Source organism: Doryrhamphus excisus, chromosome 6 (genome assembly GCF_030265055.1).
Source record: "Doryrhamphus excisus isolate RoL2022-K1 chromosome 6, RoL_Dexc_1.0, whole genome shotgun sequence".
NCBI lineage: Eukaryota > Metazoa > Chordata > Actinopteri > Syngnathiformes > Syngnathidae > Doryrhamphus > Doryrhamphus excisus.
In genome coordinates this window covers 15,678,346-15,697,701 of record NC_080471.1, presented here as the reverse complement: position 1 = coordinate 15,697,701, position 19,356 = coordinate 15,678,346, and the positions used below count along the sequence as shown (strand labels likewise).

The 19,356-nt window shown below is 43.8% G+C and overlaps 1 protein-coding gene across 9 annotated transcripts in view; it reads right to left on the bottom strand.

Moving 5' to 3' along the window:
* The window catches only part of pclob (piccolo presynaptic cytomatrix protein b), a 53,730-nt gene that overhangs the window by 22,309 nt on the left and 12,065 nt on the right, over window positions 1–19,356 (bottom strand). For 6 of the 9 annotated variants that reach the window (XM_058074986.1, XM_058074988.1, XM_058074987.1 and 3 more), the window contains exons 10-17: window positions 18,041–18,829; window positions 16,823–17,959; window positions 15,739–16,740; window positions 14,736–15,632; window positions 3,426–10,638; window positions 1,545–3,109; window positions 1,202–1,467; window positions 86–905 (exon numbers count right to left, since the gene is read on the bottom strand). In XM_058074986.1, the coding sequence (XP_057930969.1) occupies window positions 86–905; window positions 1,202–1,467; window positions 1,545–3,109; window positions 3,426–10,638; window positions 14,736–15,632; window positions 15,739–16,740; window positions 16,823–17,959; window positions 18,041–18,829 (13,689 nt within the window). The remainder of the gene's footprint in view (window positions 1–85; window positions 906–1,201; window positions 1,468–1,544; window positions 3,110–3,425; window positions 10,639–14,735; window positions 15,633–15,738; window positions 16,741–16,822; window positions 17,960–18,040; window positions 18,830–19,356) is intronic. The other 3 variants (XR_009130115.1, XR_009130113.1, XR_009130114.1) reach the window with 1 other exon arrangement.

The following is a 19,356-nucleotide window of genomic DNA, read 5'->3' as shown; positions in this document are numbered from 1 at the left end:
AGGGGAAAAAAGTATCTTAATGGCAAACAGAAAAGAAGGTAAGTGTATATAAAGTTGATTGTTAATAAAAATTAAGTTGGTGTACCTCTGTGCGTCTGACTTCTGCTGCCCTAAGTAGTCTGTCAGCCTTAGACAATTCCTTATCAGGCAGGGTAAAACCAGAACCCAAGCCAGTGGTACCCAACCCTGTGGAGGCTTTGGTGAGTTCCCCAATGTCCTCGATCAGCACATAGTTTCTGGCATTGTGGTGGTCAATATCAGCATAGAAGGAATCTGCAGATATGCTTGACATAGGACTAGAGGCCATGCTCCTTTCCTCTAGTCCTAGCCTTAAATCTAAGCTGCCATACTTGCCTCCGAGATGAGCCACCCCATAGCCACTTTCTGAGGAAGTCGGAACAATAATTAGAGGCTGGTTACGTATGACCTCATAGTTAGTAGAGATCTTAGGTTCTAAATCAGACAGGTTGGTTTGACGCTGCTTTCCTTGTAAGAGCAGCGCATGTTGGTAGCTGCTAGACTGATCTTGACCATGGGGAAGGGATAAGGTGGAGTAAGGTGATACTTGTTGGTGGTAAACAGACTGCTCATACAGATTATGTTGACTATAATGGCTAGTGGTTTGAGTCTGGGGAACATACTGGCCATAATGGGAGTAGGGGCTCGTGAGCGTGTTGTACTGGGAATCGGCTTCTGTCTGTGGGGGAATGAACTGATCAAATTCAGACTGGGGTGCTGTCCGCGGCCTCTCCAGGCCATCACTCCTGTCATCTCTAATGTTGCTAACCTCACTGTCTGACATGTAATCTCTTTCTTCCGCCACCCCTTGGAGATAGGCCCTCTCCCTCTTCTCTCGTTCTTTCAGTAAGGCCTCCTTTCGCCGATTGATACCCATCTCCAGGTACCTACGGTGATAAAGACATATTCAGTGAAATGTATCTTAACATTTCAAACAAAAACAGAGTTCTCACACCATAATACCTTTCACTATTTGTGTGTTTGAAGAAGTCTCACTGAGGGGTGTCAAGGTAGCCTTTTAGCCCATAAGCTATCAAGGTAAGTGTGAGCATCATGCAGATGGATTAGGAAGGATGATTCCATAACAGGAACAACAGCAATGGTAAAAATTCACTGATGATTATTTAATGGAATATGACAGACAAACAATTTTCTAAATCGTGTTAAATCTGCAGCATCTCACCGTAGTTTGGCATCAATTTCCTTTTCCTCTTCATCTAGTTCAGCCTGTTTCTTGCGTAGTTTTGAAGATTCCCTCTCCACCAGATCAAGCTCTTTGTCAATATCCTGTAGGATTTTCGCCCGAGCCATCGTGGTACTGCGGGCAAGACGGCGGCGGGCGGAGTTGGTGCTGTAGCCTGACCGTCCCATCAGCGAGTCATCCTCAGGAGGTGGATCTGGAAGTGTCCGCTTGACCTTCTTACCTGTGCCAGAGGGAGAGCCTCGCCCCTAACGTACATGGTTGAACAAATACCGAATCAAGATTTCAAATACAAACCAAAATTTCAATTAACTGCATAACTTACGGAATAACTATCTGCATAGTATCCGCTCATCCTGTCTTCTGTTGTAGGACTCAGAGATTTAGGCTCAGATAGAAACTTCTGACCAGGCTTTAACCGAGGGCCAGAGGAAAATCTGGTTGGGTCCGCAGTCAGCATTCTCTGTCCTCCAAGTGATTTTTCAGGAGATAGGGGGGACACTGAAGTATAGAAACCTCTAGATCTAGCCGGTGCTTCAGTTGTTAGGTGTGTGCCGTAACCCATTTCATTGGGTGTGTGTCTTCTATCTGAATCTGTCTGACAGCTCAGACTACCACCTCGCTGAGAGTTTTCAGGAGCTGAGATGTGTTTGATTATTTCCACCTTGGTGTCCATCTGGACGTTGGGTCGTTTGATGCTTCCAGAGTGGTCAGTCTGAACAGATATTTCAGCAACTGTCTGGATAGCAATGCTAGAAACCTTAGAGCTATGTTTTCCTTCACTGCTGTGCTTGCGAGAGCGCCGCCGAGCCTTTGTGGGAGCATCCCATTCATCCTGGTCTTCATCGTCAGTCTGTGCTGAGCTATCAATGTTTCTCTTATTTTTCTTCCTTCTTCCGATGTGCTGCTTCTCTGCTGAGTCTTCATCATCAGTCTGCACGCCGCTGTCAATGATCTTTTTACCTGTGTCCTGATCATCTTGAATATTTTTTGCCATTCTATTCTGGTCGTGACTTTCCTGTGTTCCAGTTGATGGACCTGTAGACTCATCTTTAACAGGCCAGTACTGTCCACTGTCTCCAACTCCAGCATACTTGGCCTCAAGGAGGTTTGTTGTAGTGCCTACGTTACCATAGTGCTCATCTAACTGCCGCTGAAGTTGAAGCTGGAGTTGCTGGATTTGCTGCAATTGCTCCTTTTGCTGGGCATAAGTTTCCTGCTGGGCCATCATATGAGCATGGTGTTCTTCCTCTTGCTGCAGGAGAAGCTGTTGTTTCAAAGCCTGGAGCTCCTCAAGCTCTTGTTGCAACATCAGCTGCTCTTGTTCACGATAACGCTGGATCTCTTGTCTCTCCCACTCTAACTCCTCTGCAAGACACAGCTGTTTTAGCTTCTCCAGCTCTAAAAACTCCCTCTCCATCTGATACTGAGCCATCTTGGTGCTGTCTAAGCCAGGGAATATTGGAGACAAAGCTAGCGCATCCAAAGAAGCAGCCAGTGCTTCCAGGGTGGTATCTGAATACATTTCGGGGAAGCCTGTTATGATGTCAGCCAGTGCTGTGGGTAGAAGCTCCTTTGGTAGCACTGTGTCATAAGGAATAATTTGGCCTTGGTCTGTGGCAGGTATAAAACTATATTGTTGGGGCACAGACTGATTGTGGATTGTCGACGTAGGCACTGAAGTAGTGCTAAAGATGGAGCCAGGTTGGGTGGTAATCGCATATGTTGATGGAACTGGGGCAGAAACAGAGGAGTACACTATTCCATCTGAAGTTCTTAGAGCACTATTTACACCAAACCCAGCAAGAGCATCCTGGGAAGATGAAGAAGCAGTCCCAGCAATCCCAGGGAATGCTGTGGTAGCTTTTCTAGTGTAGTCAAGAGCTTTACCTGCCACAAGAAGTCAAGGGTATAGTTTTTACTAAATATACTGTAGCAAACGGAATTTTACAAATAATCTTTAAATTATGCCCAGTGCACATGCATTTGAGGTCATTTGAAGTCTAGCAAGATGCAAAACCAAAATATCGAGGGAGTACACGGAGGCACACACATGCATCTGTTTGAAGACAAAAGAAAAAATGACACACAGTTAAAATAATAAAAGCCAAAAGTACATCAGCATGCAAAATAAGAAACAACTCAATTACAATTACATTCAATAAATCAAATATTTGATCATGCAGCAGAACTATGTTGTACTCACCAGAAGGGAGTTTGGTAGCAGTGAGGTCAATAGCTCCGTCTGTAGATCCATTGAGGTATTCATATTCCTTATTAGGATCATAGGGAAGGAGCCCTACGTCTCTGAGACTGGCCTCGGATATTGGTGATTTTTCACCATTGATCCCTCTGATGCCATATTGTCCGGCAGTGTCATACTGATCAGCTTTGTAGTTCAAAAGGTTGTCAGGCTGAGTTGTGACGGGGGGCTGTGTTCTACAGCTCCCAGTAAATGGCAATTTGTAGATAACATCACAGCATACACTCCTTCTACCTGCAGTAAGATCAACTGGTGCCCCATCATCTTCGACAACTGTGGTTATTACTTCAGGACTTGTTCCAGATAAAGCTACCATCGCTCTCACTGGTCTGTAGTTTGACAGATCCATGGCCCCTGTCGCCTCTAAAGACATGGCCTCAATGTTGATGTCTGTTGGACCAGAAGTCAATGGCTTCCCTCCTCTGGCTAGTGATCCAAAAGAAAGATTAATTGGCACGTCTTGAGCTGCGGATGCTACTACGGTGACGACAGGCAGGGTTCCCACAGGTCTGTAGACAATCTGTGCCAGTGGTTCGAATGGTTTGTATGTGGTGAGAGGCAGTGGTAATGATGTGACAGGCCCTTGCAAGTCAAGAGGTTTCTCTGCTGGAGGGTTGCTATATGAAGCAATGGTGGCTGTGCATGTGACTATTGTGATGCTATCAGTTACTACAGACAGTGTTGTTGCTGGGATAACCTCAGCGCTAAGATTTACAATTTCAGGTTGTACTGCCGTAATTTGACGAGCACTGCCATTGGGTGACTGTCTATATAACTCAGCTGGAGTCAGGTCCATGCCTTGGTCAGTCATCTTTGCACCAATTTTTATGGTCCGTAGATCCATAACATCTCCAGGATAGATTATTCCACTATTTTGTTTAGGTAGAGCTTGGTATTTACTTTCATCCGGTTTTATAGGTGTTGTATGCTGTGGAAGTCTTTCATGGACAACAGACACAGTAGTCCTCTGGACCTCAGTGGTTACTACCTGAGTCACTAAGCTTGGTAATATTTCAGCAGGCTGACCTGTGGCAGAAACTGAAGAAGAGTACTTGCGACTCATGCTGGAGACAACCTTCTCTTGTCCTCGAATTTCTTGACTCTCAATGGACTCTCGCTGAATTTTAGTGATGGTGATTGGAGCAACAGGTCCAGCAGTTGGAATGTCCTGGACAGCGGGTATTGAGGTTCTCCTTGTGTATGCCTCAGTGGTTATTATCTCCAGAGGGTGATCATATTCTGATGAATATGTTAATAGCTGTGGTTGTTCGATTGAAGGATATGAACCTTTTCTGCAGGTAGTATCAAACACATTGAGAGGGACATCTTTTTCAGCTGGTATGTTTATTACAAATGGTTGTTGCATGGTTAAAGATTGCCTTCTTGCAGCAGCAATGCCCTCAGTGTTGAAAACCTGAGCCGGTATTTCCAAATCTGTAGGAACGGTAAATATTTCACCTACGCTGCATGGTTGATTTCCAATGGATGATACAGATGTTCTCCTTTCTCTTGAAGGTTGCTCAGATAGAAAAACTTCAGTGGGCATTGAAGCCACTACTTGAGGCTGTATCACTGATGACATCTGTACTTGTCTTGCAACGGCCTGTGTCGCATCTGGCTGTATTGTAGTAACTTCAAATGGGGGTGTTGAACATGGTATGGGTGATGATGAAATAGTTCCATAGACATGAGGCATATAAGTAATAGGAGGACCGTCTGGTTGCAGAGTTATATGTTGTGTCTCCATTATAACAGGTGAGGGAAACACGTCAGCATTTGCAGCTATCTTCTCCCTCGTTAACGGAGTCAGTTGTGCAGGAGCTGTAGCAACCTCTTGAGACACCTGAGGTAATATTTGTACTTCTGGTATTGCAACAACATAATCATTTTGAGATTCTCTCTCTGCGAGGACTGTCCCCACCTGAGCTACAGAATATGGTTGCTGTGCAGGTATTTGCTGCACGTTTTGTTGAACTGACTTGAATTCAGTAGTAGACGTCAGTGAGTCAGTCATTGTTTCATGTCCCATAGGTTGCTGCTGAAGAGGTAGCTGCTGACTCATTGCTATAACTGATCTTAGAGCTGTCTCAGTGACGAGACTTGCCATTTCTTCTTGTTTTTCGACTTCAGTTGAGGGCACGATAACTGTATTTTCTTTGGGAATTTGTATATCAGACGGTACTGCAGGCTGTAGTGGAATAACTACATATTGTGATAGGGGCTGAGTTGGCAGTGTTTGTATTTGGGCCACAGGAACGTGTGCTTCAGCTGACATCTCCTTTGAAAGTTTCACACCATCTGAGGCCATCTTTGGAAGAGTGACTGTTGGTTCAGGTTGTGGTCTTGCAGTGGTTTCACTTATAATTTCTGATGTCTTTGTTGTGTTTTGTTGCATTAGTGTAGGTGGTGGCAATGGCTGACCCACTGGTTGTTGGTGTTGCATTATCACAGGTATATATGGCTTCTTTATTGGATCTGGTACACAATAGACCTGAATTGGCGTTTCCTGATCAGATCCAGACGGCACTTTCGAGACCACTGTCACTTGCTCCAATGGAACAGTTGATGCAATGGGTATTGGGGGTGGATGCCTCACAGTGGGGACAGAAGCTCTCCGAACTGGGGCCTGTGCTGAAAACGTGTCACCGGGTGATTTCTGTTCCAAAGGCGTTGTTCGTACCCCTGGCCTTTTTGTAGTTGGGATGGAGCCTCGTCTTATTGGTGCCTGGACAGTTATTACTTCTGTTGGTGAGCCAGGCTCAGATGGAAGAGTTATCACTACATATGTTTTCAAACACTTTGCATGTCTTGGAGATAAAGGTGACTTTGGAGATGTTGCCCCTGACTTACTCTCCACCGGTCTCGTCAGGGTAAGTGACAGGGCATTTGGAGGTTCTTTTGTCCGAGGCAGTGTTGCAGCTTTTGGCGCAACAGGAGGTGGTTTGACACTTTCTCCTGGTTTGTGGCTGAAAACCAGTCCAGCTGGGATGATTACAGGCTTAGGTGGTATTGGTGGGGGAGCCTTTGGAGAAGGACAAGAGCTAGTTGTTGTAACAGAAAACTGTTGTACCATTCCTGAAGTAGCCGTCATTGCTGTGGGAATTTGTGGTTTTGGGTAAATAGTGGGCTTTGGTAAAGTGGAAGGAGGTGGGGTAGGTGTCTCAGATACAGGTATTTCTACTGTTTCTACAACATTAGTTCTGATGGCAGGGTTAGGTGGTCGTGGTGGAACTGAGACAATTGGCACTGCTATCACAGAAGTAGATGGTAATGTATCTACTTTGAATTTGTCTGACACGGCTGTTTTAGATAGGGCAGTAGTGGTAATGATAGGTTGTATACTTGGTGCCTGAGATGCAGTGGAAGAGATTGTGCTGCTTTGTGGAGTATGGTAAAGACGAGAGATGTTTTCCGCACTTGGCACTATGATGACTACATGGCCTGGTCTTGTTGGAGTCACTACTTGAGGTACAGCCACATCATCTGGTTTCATCTCCTCCATTCTTGGCTGTATATCCACAACAACAGACTGCATTGTCTGGACAACAACTGGGGCTCCTGTAGTCATGGTGGGAGCTATAGTCGCGGAAACATATGAAGAGCCCCTTGTCGGTAGCTGCTCTTTGTCATGCTCCGGTAATGAAACTGAAGTAGATCTTGGGGGAGGAGGAGGTGGAACTTTCTTTTTGACTATAGTAGTTGATGGAACAGATGTCGGGATCATAACTGATTGAACAGGGACTGAGTTTACCACATTGTGTTGGGCCTTGGTTGGGGTTGCTGTGATTGTGGTTGCTGAGCCTGTCATGGGTGTTTGTGTAAAGATTAGAGACGTAGTTGAAACCATGTCAGGCATCTGGACAATTACCGGTTCATCGTGTAATACTGCACCAACAGTAGTAGTAGAGGTAGGTTGAATTGAAACTGGAACTTTGCTGGTAACATGTGTTTCACTAAATTGAGCCGGTTGCTTGGCCGTGACAAAAACAGGTTTTTGACTCGGTGCTGACACCTCCACCACTGAAGTCTCAATTGGTATTTGAGAGGGAGAGGAAACCAAGTCAGGCATTTCAACAACAGCAGGTGAAGTCTCCACTGGGGCTTCGATTGGGACCACAGCAATAGAAACGTCATCCATTGTGATGGTTTCAGCTTTGAAAGGGTCAGACACCACATCTGATATCATTACAGTGACTGCAGAGCTTTCTCCAGAAGCTTCAATTTTAGCGGGCAACGGTGGTAAGCTCTCTTGGGAGGATTGAGTTACGAAGGAAGCTGTAGGTGTACAAAGAGGAGTTGAATCTGACGATAAAGGTGTCTGAGCCTGGAAAGAGGATGAGGATGTTGCATTCGAGGCAATGCTAGAATCTGGTGTGGCTGGTGAAGTTGGCGGGGACAGTGGTGATACAGGGGAAGGCGTAGTGGTTAGTTCTGGAGCTGATATTGGAGTTGGAATAGGTTTTGGTTCTGGGATTTCACAGACGACAGAAATCAGTTCAGTTTCTGTCATCTCAGAAGAGGGTGGGCTTACCGATTGATTCTCTTTGGTTTCAGAATCATCACTTGGGGTAATGTCAGAAGAAATCCCAACACCATACTCATCTGCAAGACTGTCATCCTCTTCTTCCCCTGATGAACATTGAGTAATCTTGAGGTCAGGTATGGGGAATAGGGCCTTTCTAAGTGCAGGATCTAGTGGAATCATGGGTCGAACAAAACCTATAGAACCAGAAGGTGTGCTTGGAACAACAGTCACCTCAGGACGCTTGGGGGGCTCAGAAGGCCGTGGTGGGGCTGGTCGTTTCTTTTTCTTGACTGGCAACTCACTAGAAGCGTCAGTTGCTGCAGAAGGCTCAATTTCTTCAGTGTAGGGTATTTCTTCTGTGGGTTCAATTCCAACACAGGTTTCAGCACCTAAAGGAGGTGTAGATTCCATGGCAGTCTGGGCCTGTTGAAATTCTTGCTCTATCATCATCAATTCTCTCTTCTTTTCCATCATTTCTTCATAAACCTCCTCTGGCGACCTGAGTTTCTTGAAAGGTTCAGGGGTGTCGTCCTGTTTAGGTTCAGTGTCTTGATATTCACATATCGCAATCTCTGGATCCTCAACCAAGGATTCATAGAGATAGTCCTCTATTGCCATTCCTCCATAAAGTGGTTCAACGTCTGGAGGACTATCGCCTGGAATAGCTTTGGCCTTCTGGATAATTTCCTCATATGCTTCTTCCGCGCTCTTTAATAATTTTGAAACTGGTTCATTTTCTTCAACTAGGGTGAACGGTATCACAGTTGGAGAAGGTTTGCGCCCTCTTTGTACAGCTTGTCTTGTTTCTGGATCTTCTTCAACACCGACCAAATGCTCAGAGCCTGATGTTTTATTGGTGTCATCCATTACAGTGACGTGTCTCAGATCCTCTGCTGAGGAAGGACTTTCACTCTGAGACAAGAGCTCATGCACACTTAGTTCATTGTTTTCTTTCTGGGATTTCTCATCCTCAGATGAGTCTTCAATGATGGGGAGTGGCTGGGTTGCATGTCTGTGTTTACCTTTGTGATACTGTTTGTCACCACTTATTCTTTTGTGACTTGGACTGCTATCACTGTCCTCCTCCAGGGATGATGCAGATGTAGGTGATGACCCTGGAGTAAAGCTAGATGCTTGAACACTGGATGACCCCTTTGACAGTGATTCAGTGAGACTCTCTACCTCTTCATCAGTGCTTTGCCTTTGTCTGATGACTGGAATTGCTTTCTTCAAAGTTGTGCTGGGGAGTGTTTCAGAATCTCCTGCACTAGCCATGAGAGGGGATTTTTTCCATGCTAAAGTTCCTTCATTGTCCGTGCTTCCTTCACTAGACAGTGATTTCAGTTTCATCCAGGTATTAACAAGCACAGCCTTTTTGACGACTTTTTCATTGGACAATTTCCTTTCTTTCTCACCATCAGAAAGAGACATTTCCTCTTCATCACCCATACCCATTATCTGACTGCGGATTAGGTCTTCATCTTCTATAGATGAGTCAGCGCTTTCAGTGTGGATGTCCTCACTGATAGATGACACATCACTCACTTTCAGCCTCCTCCTTTGAACCTCAGGTGAAGGTGTGAAATCACTTCCACTGCTCTCTTCCATTGCCTGGAAACTAAGGCGCCTTTTCCCACCTTCAACCACCTCCTTAACTTGCGGGCTCTGTTCTTCTTCGACATTATGTTTAGTTGAACTGCATATCACCTGGTCGTCATTCGGTTTGTCTGATATGGGTAAAATTTGAGGTTCAATATCATCTTCTGACTTGGTAGCTGTCATAGACACAACTGTGTTCTCCAATTTATCTATCCCACCAGGATGGAAAGGTATCTGCGGTATCTCAGCTTCTTTTGACATTTTATCTGGCTCCTTTGTAGACTCTGGTTGGTGCTCAGAGGAGAGGGTGGTATCAGCTATTTTTTCCACCGCTTGATTGCTCTTAGTTGGTGTCAACTGTGGGACTGTTGCGACCAGCACAGGTTCTTGTGACTGTTCCTGAACTTCAGCCTTGTGAACAGATGTTGCAGGCTCGCTCAGTTTGATTTGGTCTTCAACATTCGTTGTCTTGACTTCAATCCTCTCTGATAGAGGTTGTTTTGTTTCATTCACTGGAACAGTAGCAAACTCAACTGAGGGTTTTGAGGGCTCAGTTTTGGGAATTTCTTTCACACTTGAGTCATCTTTTGTCAAATCCGTTCTTTCTACTGTTACATCTGTTCTGGCCAATTCAGGTTCAGGGACCACCTGTGATTTAATGGGTTCTGCTGTAGATTCAATTAACTGTTGTTTTTCTTCGATAACAGTTGGAACCTTGACTACATTTGGTCCAGACTCAAGTTCAGCTTTTGGAGTTGCTGCATCTGTGGCTTCTGGTTTGCTAAATATGGGGTCTATCTTTGTTGTTGGCCTTGTTGTTGCGGTTGGTATAAGCGTGGTCGGTTGTTCTGCAACTTCAGCTTCAGGCTCAGCTTTTGCAGGAGCAGGTTTTATTTCCACCTTTTTCATAGCAAGTATGGCTGGTGTCTCTGGTAGAGCTGTTACTGGTGAAGGCTGAGGCAGTTTTCCTGAGTCTCCGAGTTGTCCCACCAAAGCCTTTTGTGTATGGCAGTTAAGACATAGCCATTCCTTCTGTAATAGAAACACACAAAGCATGATTATTAATCACAGGGAGCCGTCGAGCAGGCTTGCATGCACAACCTTCTACCCAAACCACTGGACTCCGTGGTATGTCAAAGCCGCTGCTGTCACTATTTTTTTTTTACATCTGCTCAAACCCGTTACTCCACTAAGGATTTATGACTGCTGGAATGTGCGAGTAAAACAGTGCCCAGAGAAAATCCACACACATGGAAAACATGCAAAGTCCATACAGAGATGCCCAAGCAGAGATCCAAACACAGATCTTCCAGATCGCCCGATTGTGTGGTCAACATGCAAACCACTCGTCCACCATGTGGCCCATGTAAGTCAAACAGTGCATTCCATACACTTTCCAATTGAAGTAAATTGAGTACAATGCTTCCAAACAGCATGAACCTGTTGAATTCTACAACCATGGTAATTGGTAAATCGACCACAGAGCCACTCAGTTCATAAAAACTGCAAGTATTCCATTGTAACATGAAAAAGGAGGTATATGAAACAAGGTTACACATATATTGAGTTTTTGCTATATTTTCTTAAAATTCCCAAGGGAACATGAAGTTGATCTTCTTTCCATTTTCTCTCTGCACAGAACCAATGTGAGTGCACAAGTAGTGTTGTTAAGCTTTGGCTCTCCGCCTGGATGTCTATTTGTGAATGGAGTAATCGAGTCAAGAATATTACTGTAGGAGTCAAAGAGGCAGACTCTTTCATCAATGTTCATATTAAATGATGGGGAGTTCAATGCAGAGGCATTAAAAGCAGCAGAAAAAAAGAGCTGCTGTTGAGGGGTTCGTGGTGACGCAGAGCTTGTGGTGTGAGTCAGGCAACGCAATAGAAAATAACACAGAGGAATGGAAACACCTGTGTTGTGTTAGCCATAGTTAGTCATTCAGCACAAAACTTTTGTTAGTCCGGGATCTAACATTGAGCAGTGCCAGATTGAGATTGTAGAACACACCCTTGCTCTGTGAAGGCTGTGCTTGAGTTAATGTTCAAATCCATGCAGCGTTTGGCAGCAAGCCGGTGGAGGTCGTCCTCTGCCAGAGGCATCTGGCGCAAGAACTCCACAAGTATGTTTTTTTTTCACTGGCTTTTTTTGTGTGTTTTTTTCCAAGTTAAAAAATGGGTGGTGTTACAGTGATGGGAAAAAGTTTGGGCACCCCTGATAATTTTCAATATTTTCAATATATTATACTATATACACACACATATCACACACAGTGATAGATGAGAAATGAAATGAAGTTTGTAGAATTTACAGAAAGTAATAATTATTTAAAGAAAAGTAGGCACTCAATTTTAGTTTCATCAGTCCAGAGCACCTTATTCCAAAATGAAGCTGGCTTGTCCAAATGCTATGCTATAGCATACCTCAAGCGACTCCGTTTGTACTTTACAACTGTTAAGTGTAATCCACTAGTACACTACAGTGTTACAGTAGTTTCCATTCACATTGTGCTATTCTATTGATTAACAAAAATAGAGAATTTTTATTTTAGCATTTTTATGCTTCCAAAAAGTATATCAGTGGGTAACGCTAAAAGAGATGTGCTTCTTATGTAATTGACACTTGGCTGTGGACACCAGAGATCGCAGGGTTGTAGGGATGGCAAAGATGGACAATGTATCCCTCATCAAAGCTGATCAAAACAGCCACAGCTTGGCTAAATAGACAGGATGGCTTGTCTTTTTATTTTACAACATACAACATACAAGTACATTGCTTCAGTAATAGAACCTCTGAATAAAAAATGAAACGCATGAAAGACCTGAGTGCCAGCAACATGTCTAGCCATTTTCCCTTCTGACTCGGCTTTAGTTGATGCCATCAAAAGCTTGCAAGTGGCCGTGGTGTGATAAGTAGAGCACATGTGTGTCAAGCTTTGTGTGTCACAAAATGAAATCCGTTTGCTTTGACCAATAGAAAATAGTAATTGCCTTGTGTTAATTATAAGATCGACAAGCGGAAAGGCCAGTTGATGTGATAATCAGTTGTAATGTCTGTGCTCGCCTTAAGTCCGAAAAGTTTAATTGTGTTTGCCCCAGAAGAGACAGTGTAAAGCGAAGTGCTGCAGTAGTCTATATTGATTTATACATCCCATTTAAGAGAGTTTGTAGTGCTTGAGGATAACCATTACCGTATTGACAAGAATATAAGACAGTATTTCTTTCCCTAGAGAAACGCTTTTAAAAAATCATAGGCCAGGATCTAGAGATTTGTACATGCAAACAGGTGATGCCAAATGACTTTGACAAAACTAAGTAGGCATGGGCTGGTAACCAGTTTCAAAGCCACAAAATCTATATGTCATAAAGTTCCAGCTGTGTTTGACTATTGCAAAGTGAGCTAGCTTTTTGAGTACCTATTGATTCACACACAACTTGAGTGAAGTCAGCGGCTAACCTAAAATGCTTGGTTACATTAACAAACACTAAAGCACAACTCCCACAGTCTGATTAATGGATGCCACGCAGAAGAGGCGACATCGCCTCTACTCCATTCAATGGAACCTGGGCGGAAGGGCAAATGTCGTGTGTCACCATCCAGCAAATTGACAGAAATTCGTGAATCTGAAAGTTTGTACTTGTGCATGTCATTGATGAGTGTTACCCAGACAAGGACCAATCAACAGACAGAATGCTAATCTGTGCACTATACTTGCAATATCAAATTTCCCAGAGCTATTTGATGATAGCTTTCCAGATTTGTAACAACTTTGTCAACATGCCATCACAATGATAAGTTACAAATCTGCACTCTCCAATCAAAACAAATCAGTAAGAATTAAAAAAAACCTGATCAACATATACCACATAGCTACTTTACCTTCAGAGTTTATGCACGTGTTAAACGTAAAAAGCAAATGTCGCCCGGTTTTCATTTTTGCAATTTCACAGACCCATTACAGCCTTAAAACAAAATATTGTAATCCGACCCAATAACTGCACCAAAAGCATAGTTACAGTACATAGTTACAGTACATAGAGTACGTGGACTGCCCACATACAATGAAGAAGAAAGTCAAGAATTGCATGATGCCACTGATCTACTGAGAGCAGATGGCCGAGGAAGGAAGTACCTCCTGCTCTAATGTAATGTACTATGTTGACTTTGACATAATCTGCTTCACCTCTACTTATTATTGAGCATATCACACAACATTTCCATCTCAAATCTCTCTCACGGGTTCTGACAACAGCCTCGCTTGATTCTCTGATGCAACATCAGATCCCATCTCGCTAATGCTGTTGCACAACAACCGTAATACATTTTGTGTATCGCGGGCCTACTGAAGACATGAGCTGTTATGTAATGACAGCACTTGGATGGCCACATCAGTCATGTCATATAACCTAGACTTAACATCGAAACACATTAAAGGCACAAGTGTTTGCCACATTCCCTAGTCACAGATGTCACATTACACATTTCCTGTGTATTTTAATACCATATATCACTGAGTTTTAAAGGGGAACTGCACTTTTTTAAATTTTGCTCATCATTCACAATCCTTATGTGAAACATGAACACATATTTCTTTCCCTTGATGCTCGTTTGCTGTCAGCATTTTTTACCTGAGGACCAGGGCATACGTCTTGTGCTGGAAGACACAGCCATTCCAATGAGAGCGGACATCATGTGTTGCAAGTGTTGTCGCTGTATCTATGCTGCTGTTTTTGACAGAACTAGCATAAGTATGTGTATCAATGCGCAGAGAATATACGTAAGTTTAGATAGTGTTTTAAATCATCAAAATACGGCAAGATACTGCAACTGTTACATGTTATCATCACTGTATGTGTTAATGCATGATCACAGCATGTACATCAAAGGATGTGACGTTGTTAGAGGTTATTTTTAGAGGGATTCATAGTTGAAATAGGTGTGTCCCAATGACAGAAATGTAAGCTAGCTGATATTAACTACTTTCTTGTGAGTTATTATGCACAGAAAAGGGAAATAAATATGTGTTCATGTTTCATATAAGGATTGTGAATGAAAAAAAAATGCAGTTCCCCTTTAAGGGATTCCCACTGAACAAAAGGGTGAAAATGATCAAGTCAAGTATTGCACTTACCCCTCCAGTATGCGGCATGGGGTTAAATCCACAGAGGCTACAGACAACACTCCTGCATTCAGTACATGTGTTGTAATTAGGTGGTTCCTTGGAGGCCATATTGAGCTCAACCTTACAGAGTGGACAGGTGGACAGTGTATCGGATTTGGGAATGTCCACTTTGGGGCCTTCTGTGACTTTTGTTTCCGGGGCTCTAACCTGAGCCAAGGGGGTAGGTTTGGTCTGTTGAGGCAGTTGTGGTTTTCGAGCATCTTTGTTTTCCTTTGCAGGGGACATCTTAGGAGAAACTGGAGTACTATTGGGCTCATCTTGAATAGCAGAGGTAATCAATGTGGATGCTGAGCTAAAAATGGAGGAACCAAATCCAAACATTTTACTAGTGACAGTGTCAGCTGCCTTTGGTTGTGTTTTGGGAGCACCAAATCCAAAGAGCCTGCCCGACTCCTGTTTAGTAGCTGCAGCTGCTGGTGGTGGTGTATGTTTGACAGGAGATTTCAAAGGCTGCTGAACTGGTTTCCTATCTGCCGGTTTTGCAACACCAGCCTTGACTTCTGGTTTTGGAGTTTGAGAAATCTCTCCCTGGGTTTGGGGTTTTCCAGTAGGAATCACATCCTGGCCTTTTCCTTGATCACCAACCGCAGGGACTTTTGTCTTCGGCACCACACCTTGCGATAAATCAGGCTTTTTCATTGTACATGTCTGTGAGTCCTCATTCACGGGTTTAGCGCCCTCTTCTTTGACTGATGAAGACTTCTCTGGCTGAACAACAGCATGTTCAGAAGGAGGAAGACCTGTCCTGGTAGGTGAGGGCTGAGGTTTCACTACTGCATGTCCAGTAGTTTCAGATAGTCCGAGGGCCCTCTGCATCTGACAGTTCAGACAAAGCCATTCCTTTACCTTAAAAAAAACAGGAAATGGTCAGTTTTTAGGACTAATATATGAGCAACCACAGATTTTCCAAAGATAATACAGACACATAATTTGACACATTTATCCAATTTACCTCTGAGACACCGGGCAATGGATTGAAGCCACACTGGTTGCAGACAGTAGTTTTGCATTCTGTGCAGGTGTTGAAGTTGGGAGCATCTTTAGAATCCATGTTCAGTACCACCTTACAGAGTGGACAGGGGGGCTGAGCTGGTTTTGGAGGTGCTACTGGTGTTTTGGGAAGCATGGATGGAGACTTATCCACTTGTGTTGTTGAGGGAGTTGTTTTCACCAGTGGTTTTTCCAATTTTGCTTCCTCGGTTTTCAGGACTGCAGGTGGTTTAGTGTCTTGGTTTGCAGGTATTGTTTTAGGAGATGCAGGCGGTGTCGTTTTGGGAGAGGCCTGCATAGACATTTTACGTGGCGTAGGAGGTGTTGTTTTTGTTTCATCTTGAACCGCTGAAGTTATCAAATTGGATGCTGAATTCAAGAAAGATGACCCAAAACCAAACATCTTTCCAGTCACTGACTCAGCAGGTTTGGCAGATTGTGTTTTAGGACCACCAAAGCCAAAGAAACCCCCTGACTCCTGCTTTGCAGGCTGGGTTGTTGGTGGCATTGATTTGGCTGGAGATTTCACAGCCTTTTCAGGCTGTTGGGGGGTTATTTTGCCTGCTTCTGGTGCTGATGAGGGAACAGCCCTTACAGTAGTGTCTGGAGGTTGCTTCTGGGGTATTCCAGGTTGCCCTTTAGGAGTAATTTCAGGTGAAGTAGATGCAACATCTGTCTTCTTGATTTCAAGAGGAATGCTTTTTTCAGGCAAAGCAGTAGCTGCCAGGTTTGCCTTCCCAGTTGGCTCACTAGTGGCTGCGGATTTGCTCTCTATGGTCGTATCTATCTCGATAGTCTCGACAGGAATGGGTTCCTTCGTGAGCATAGCTGTATCTTTCTCCGTTGTGGGAGGAGTCATGTCTTTGCTCGGTGAAGATAGAGGTTTTATCAGGGGAAGCCCAAGAGGTTCAGAGGCACCAAGTGCTCTCTGCATCTGACAGTTGAGACATAGCCATTCTTTCCCCTGTAAAAACAAAACATGGAATATTACTCATATAATGTGTCAGATTCAATAGTTTTGTGATAGATTACTATCAATAGATTACCTCTGCTTTATTCGGCATGGGACTAAATCCACATTTGTTGCAGACTGTGGTTTTACATTCAGTGCAGGAGTTGTAATTAGCTTGATCTTTGTCAGCAACATTAAATTCAACCTTACAAAGAGGACAGTTGAGCTCGGTTGCTTGGGGAGCAACTTGGGGAGCCTCTAAATTTAAAGGTTCTGATGAACCTTGGTCCAATTTCTTCGTTCCTGGTGGCAAAGCCTTGACCTGCTGAGGCTGGTCCACTATCTTCTCCATTGCTTTTTGTTGAATATCGGCAGACTTCACATCCTTTGTGGAGGTTTTAGATACAGCGGGGCTTGACTTGACCGGTGGGATCTGAGATGCTGGCATTTTATCAGAGCTTTGTGCCGGGGCAGACATTTTACGAGACCCTGGTGATGTAATGTGTGATTCCTCACGAACGGCAGACGTTACTAAAGAAGATGCTGAGCTAAAGAGGGTTGAACCAAATCCCATCATCTTTCCTGTCACTGCTTCGGCTGTTTTGGAGACCCCTTGCTGAGATTTTGTAGCATCAATGTTGACTAAACTTCCTGTACCTCTGGTTGGCTGTGCTGTGGCGGGAGCAGCTTTGGCAACAAGGTTTGGCTCTTTGCTCTGGAATTTGGATGGCTGCTTTATATCAGCGGACGAGGCTACTTGGTCTCCTGACTTTTGAATTTCTTCTGCTGCCTGATCTTTTTTACCAGATGCCTCTGTTGCTGCAAGTGAGGTTGATAGAGTTTGAGCCTTCTTATTCTTTAGTGAAGATTCAACATCTGTGCTGGAAGGTGTTTGATCAATTAAAGGTTTATCAGTGTTTGAAATTGCAGGTGCCTTCTCTTCAACTGGAGCTGCTGTGGAGATTTGAACTTCTTTAGCAGGAAGTGAACCGGGTTTAATCTCTTTTGTTGGAACTTCATTCCTTTCTAATGCAACTAGTGTAGTTTTGCCTTTCTGATTTTTGTCCATATCTCCTTTTTGTGTTGGTATCATATCTTTATTTTGATTAGCAGCAGCTGGTATAGTCACTTTGTTGGGTGATGACTGAGGTTTCACAGATGGGGGTTCTACTGCTTCTGTTGTTGAGAGAGCTCTTTGCATCTGGCACATCAGACACAGCCACTCCTTTTTCTATAAAACAAATGTACTGAATATTGAGTTTGTCCATTATGATTATATTATCCATTGTGGCATAAACAATACTTTACTTACCTCTGATACGTTTGGCATAGGGTTGAATCCACACTGCTTGCAGACTGTACTCTTGCAGTTGGTGCATTTATCATAGTTAGGAAGCTCTTTGGAGCCAATGTTGAGGTCAACCTTACAAAGTGGACATGTGGACTGGGTATCTTTTTTAGATGAATTTTTGTCCACTTTGGCCTGTTCAGATGAAGCCTGTTGTGTTTGTTCTGGCTTAATCTGTTGTCCCTTCTTCTGTACAGAAGGAGATGGACTCTGTTTTGCAGGGGACATCTTGGGAGAGACCGGTGGAGTGGTTTTTGGCTGGTCCTGAACTGCAGAAGTAATCAAAGTGGATGCACTGCTGAAAATAGATGATCCGAAGCCAAACATTTTCCCTGTCACTGATTCTGCTGGTTTCGCAGCTTCAGGTTGGGTTTTACTGCCACCAAAACCAAAGAAGCCACCTGATTCTTGCTGGTGTGCTGTAGCAGCAATACTCCGCTTGCGTTCAGTTTTTCTTGTCTGGTCTGGTGATATGCTTAAGCCAGATGTTTTGTGGTCATCTTGTGGTATCTTTTTAGCAGGAGCACTACTGCTGTCTTTCTGACCATCTGGCTTGTTAGCAGACTGAGCTGTTGCAGGCTGTGCAATTCCAGCTGTTGGTTGTTTCTGAGGTGCGATTGCCACTTTCTTTTCAGGCTCAGCTCTGCTGGTAAGGTCTTTTATGGGAACTTGAGAGTTGTTAGGAGTTCCTGTAGGGTGGCTCGCACCTAAAGCTCGCTGCATCTGGCAGGTGAGACACAGCCACTCCTTCACCTAAGAAAATAACGTAAATAAAATTTATTTCTCTTTCCATTCACTATAACTCTTGGGGTCATAGGGAAGCTGGATCCTAAGGACCCCCAAACTGATTGCTTAATTGCAGGGTTTAACCATGTTATGTCAACCGTGAAGAATCAGATTGTGAACTACTACTACTTCTATCCGACTACGAATGATTATGTAAGTAATATGGAAGTGACAGTGTGCATGGCACTATTGCAACTGCACATTAAGTGCTTAACGCTCACTATAGCCATTGCATTCAGTGAGTGATGTGTGGCTTTATTTTCCATCTGAGTTTCAGCTGCCGAAGCCTTAATGTCCAAGCAGAAGCTCCAATAATTACATGTACAAGTATGTACATTTGATCAAAGGTACTTAAGATTTGTCAGATCAAAACATGTAGATGTTCGAATTTGTTTGCACCCTTAATCTCATAGTGGTTTTCTTTCCTGTTGTTAAATGTGGCTGAGCGCCAAATTTTACAAGCACCAGCGATCACCAGTACCACTTCATATATA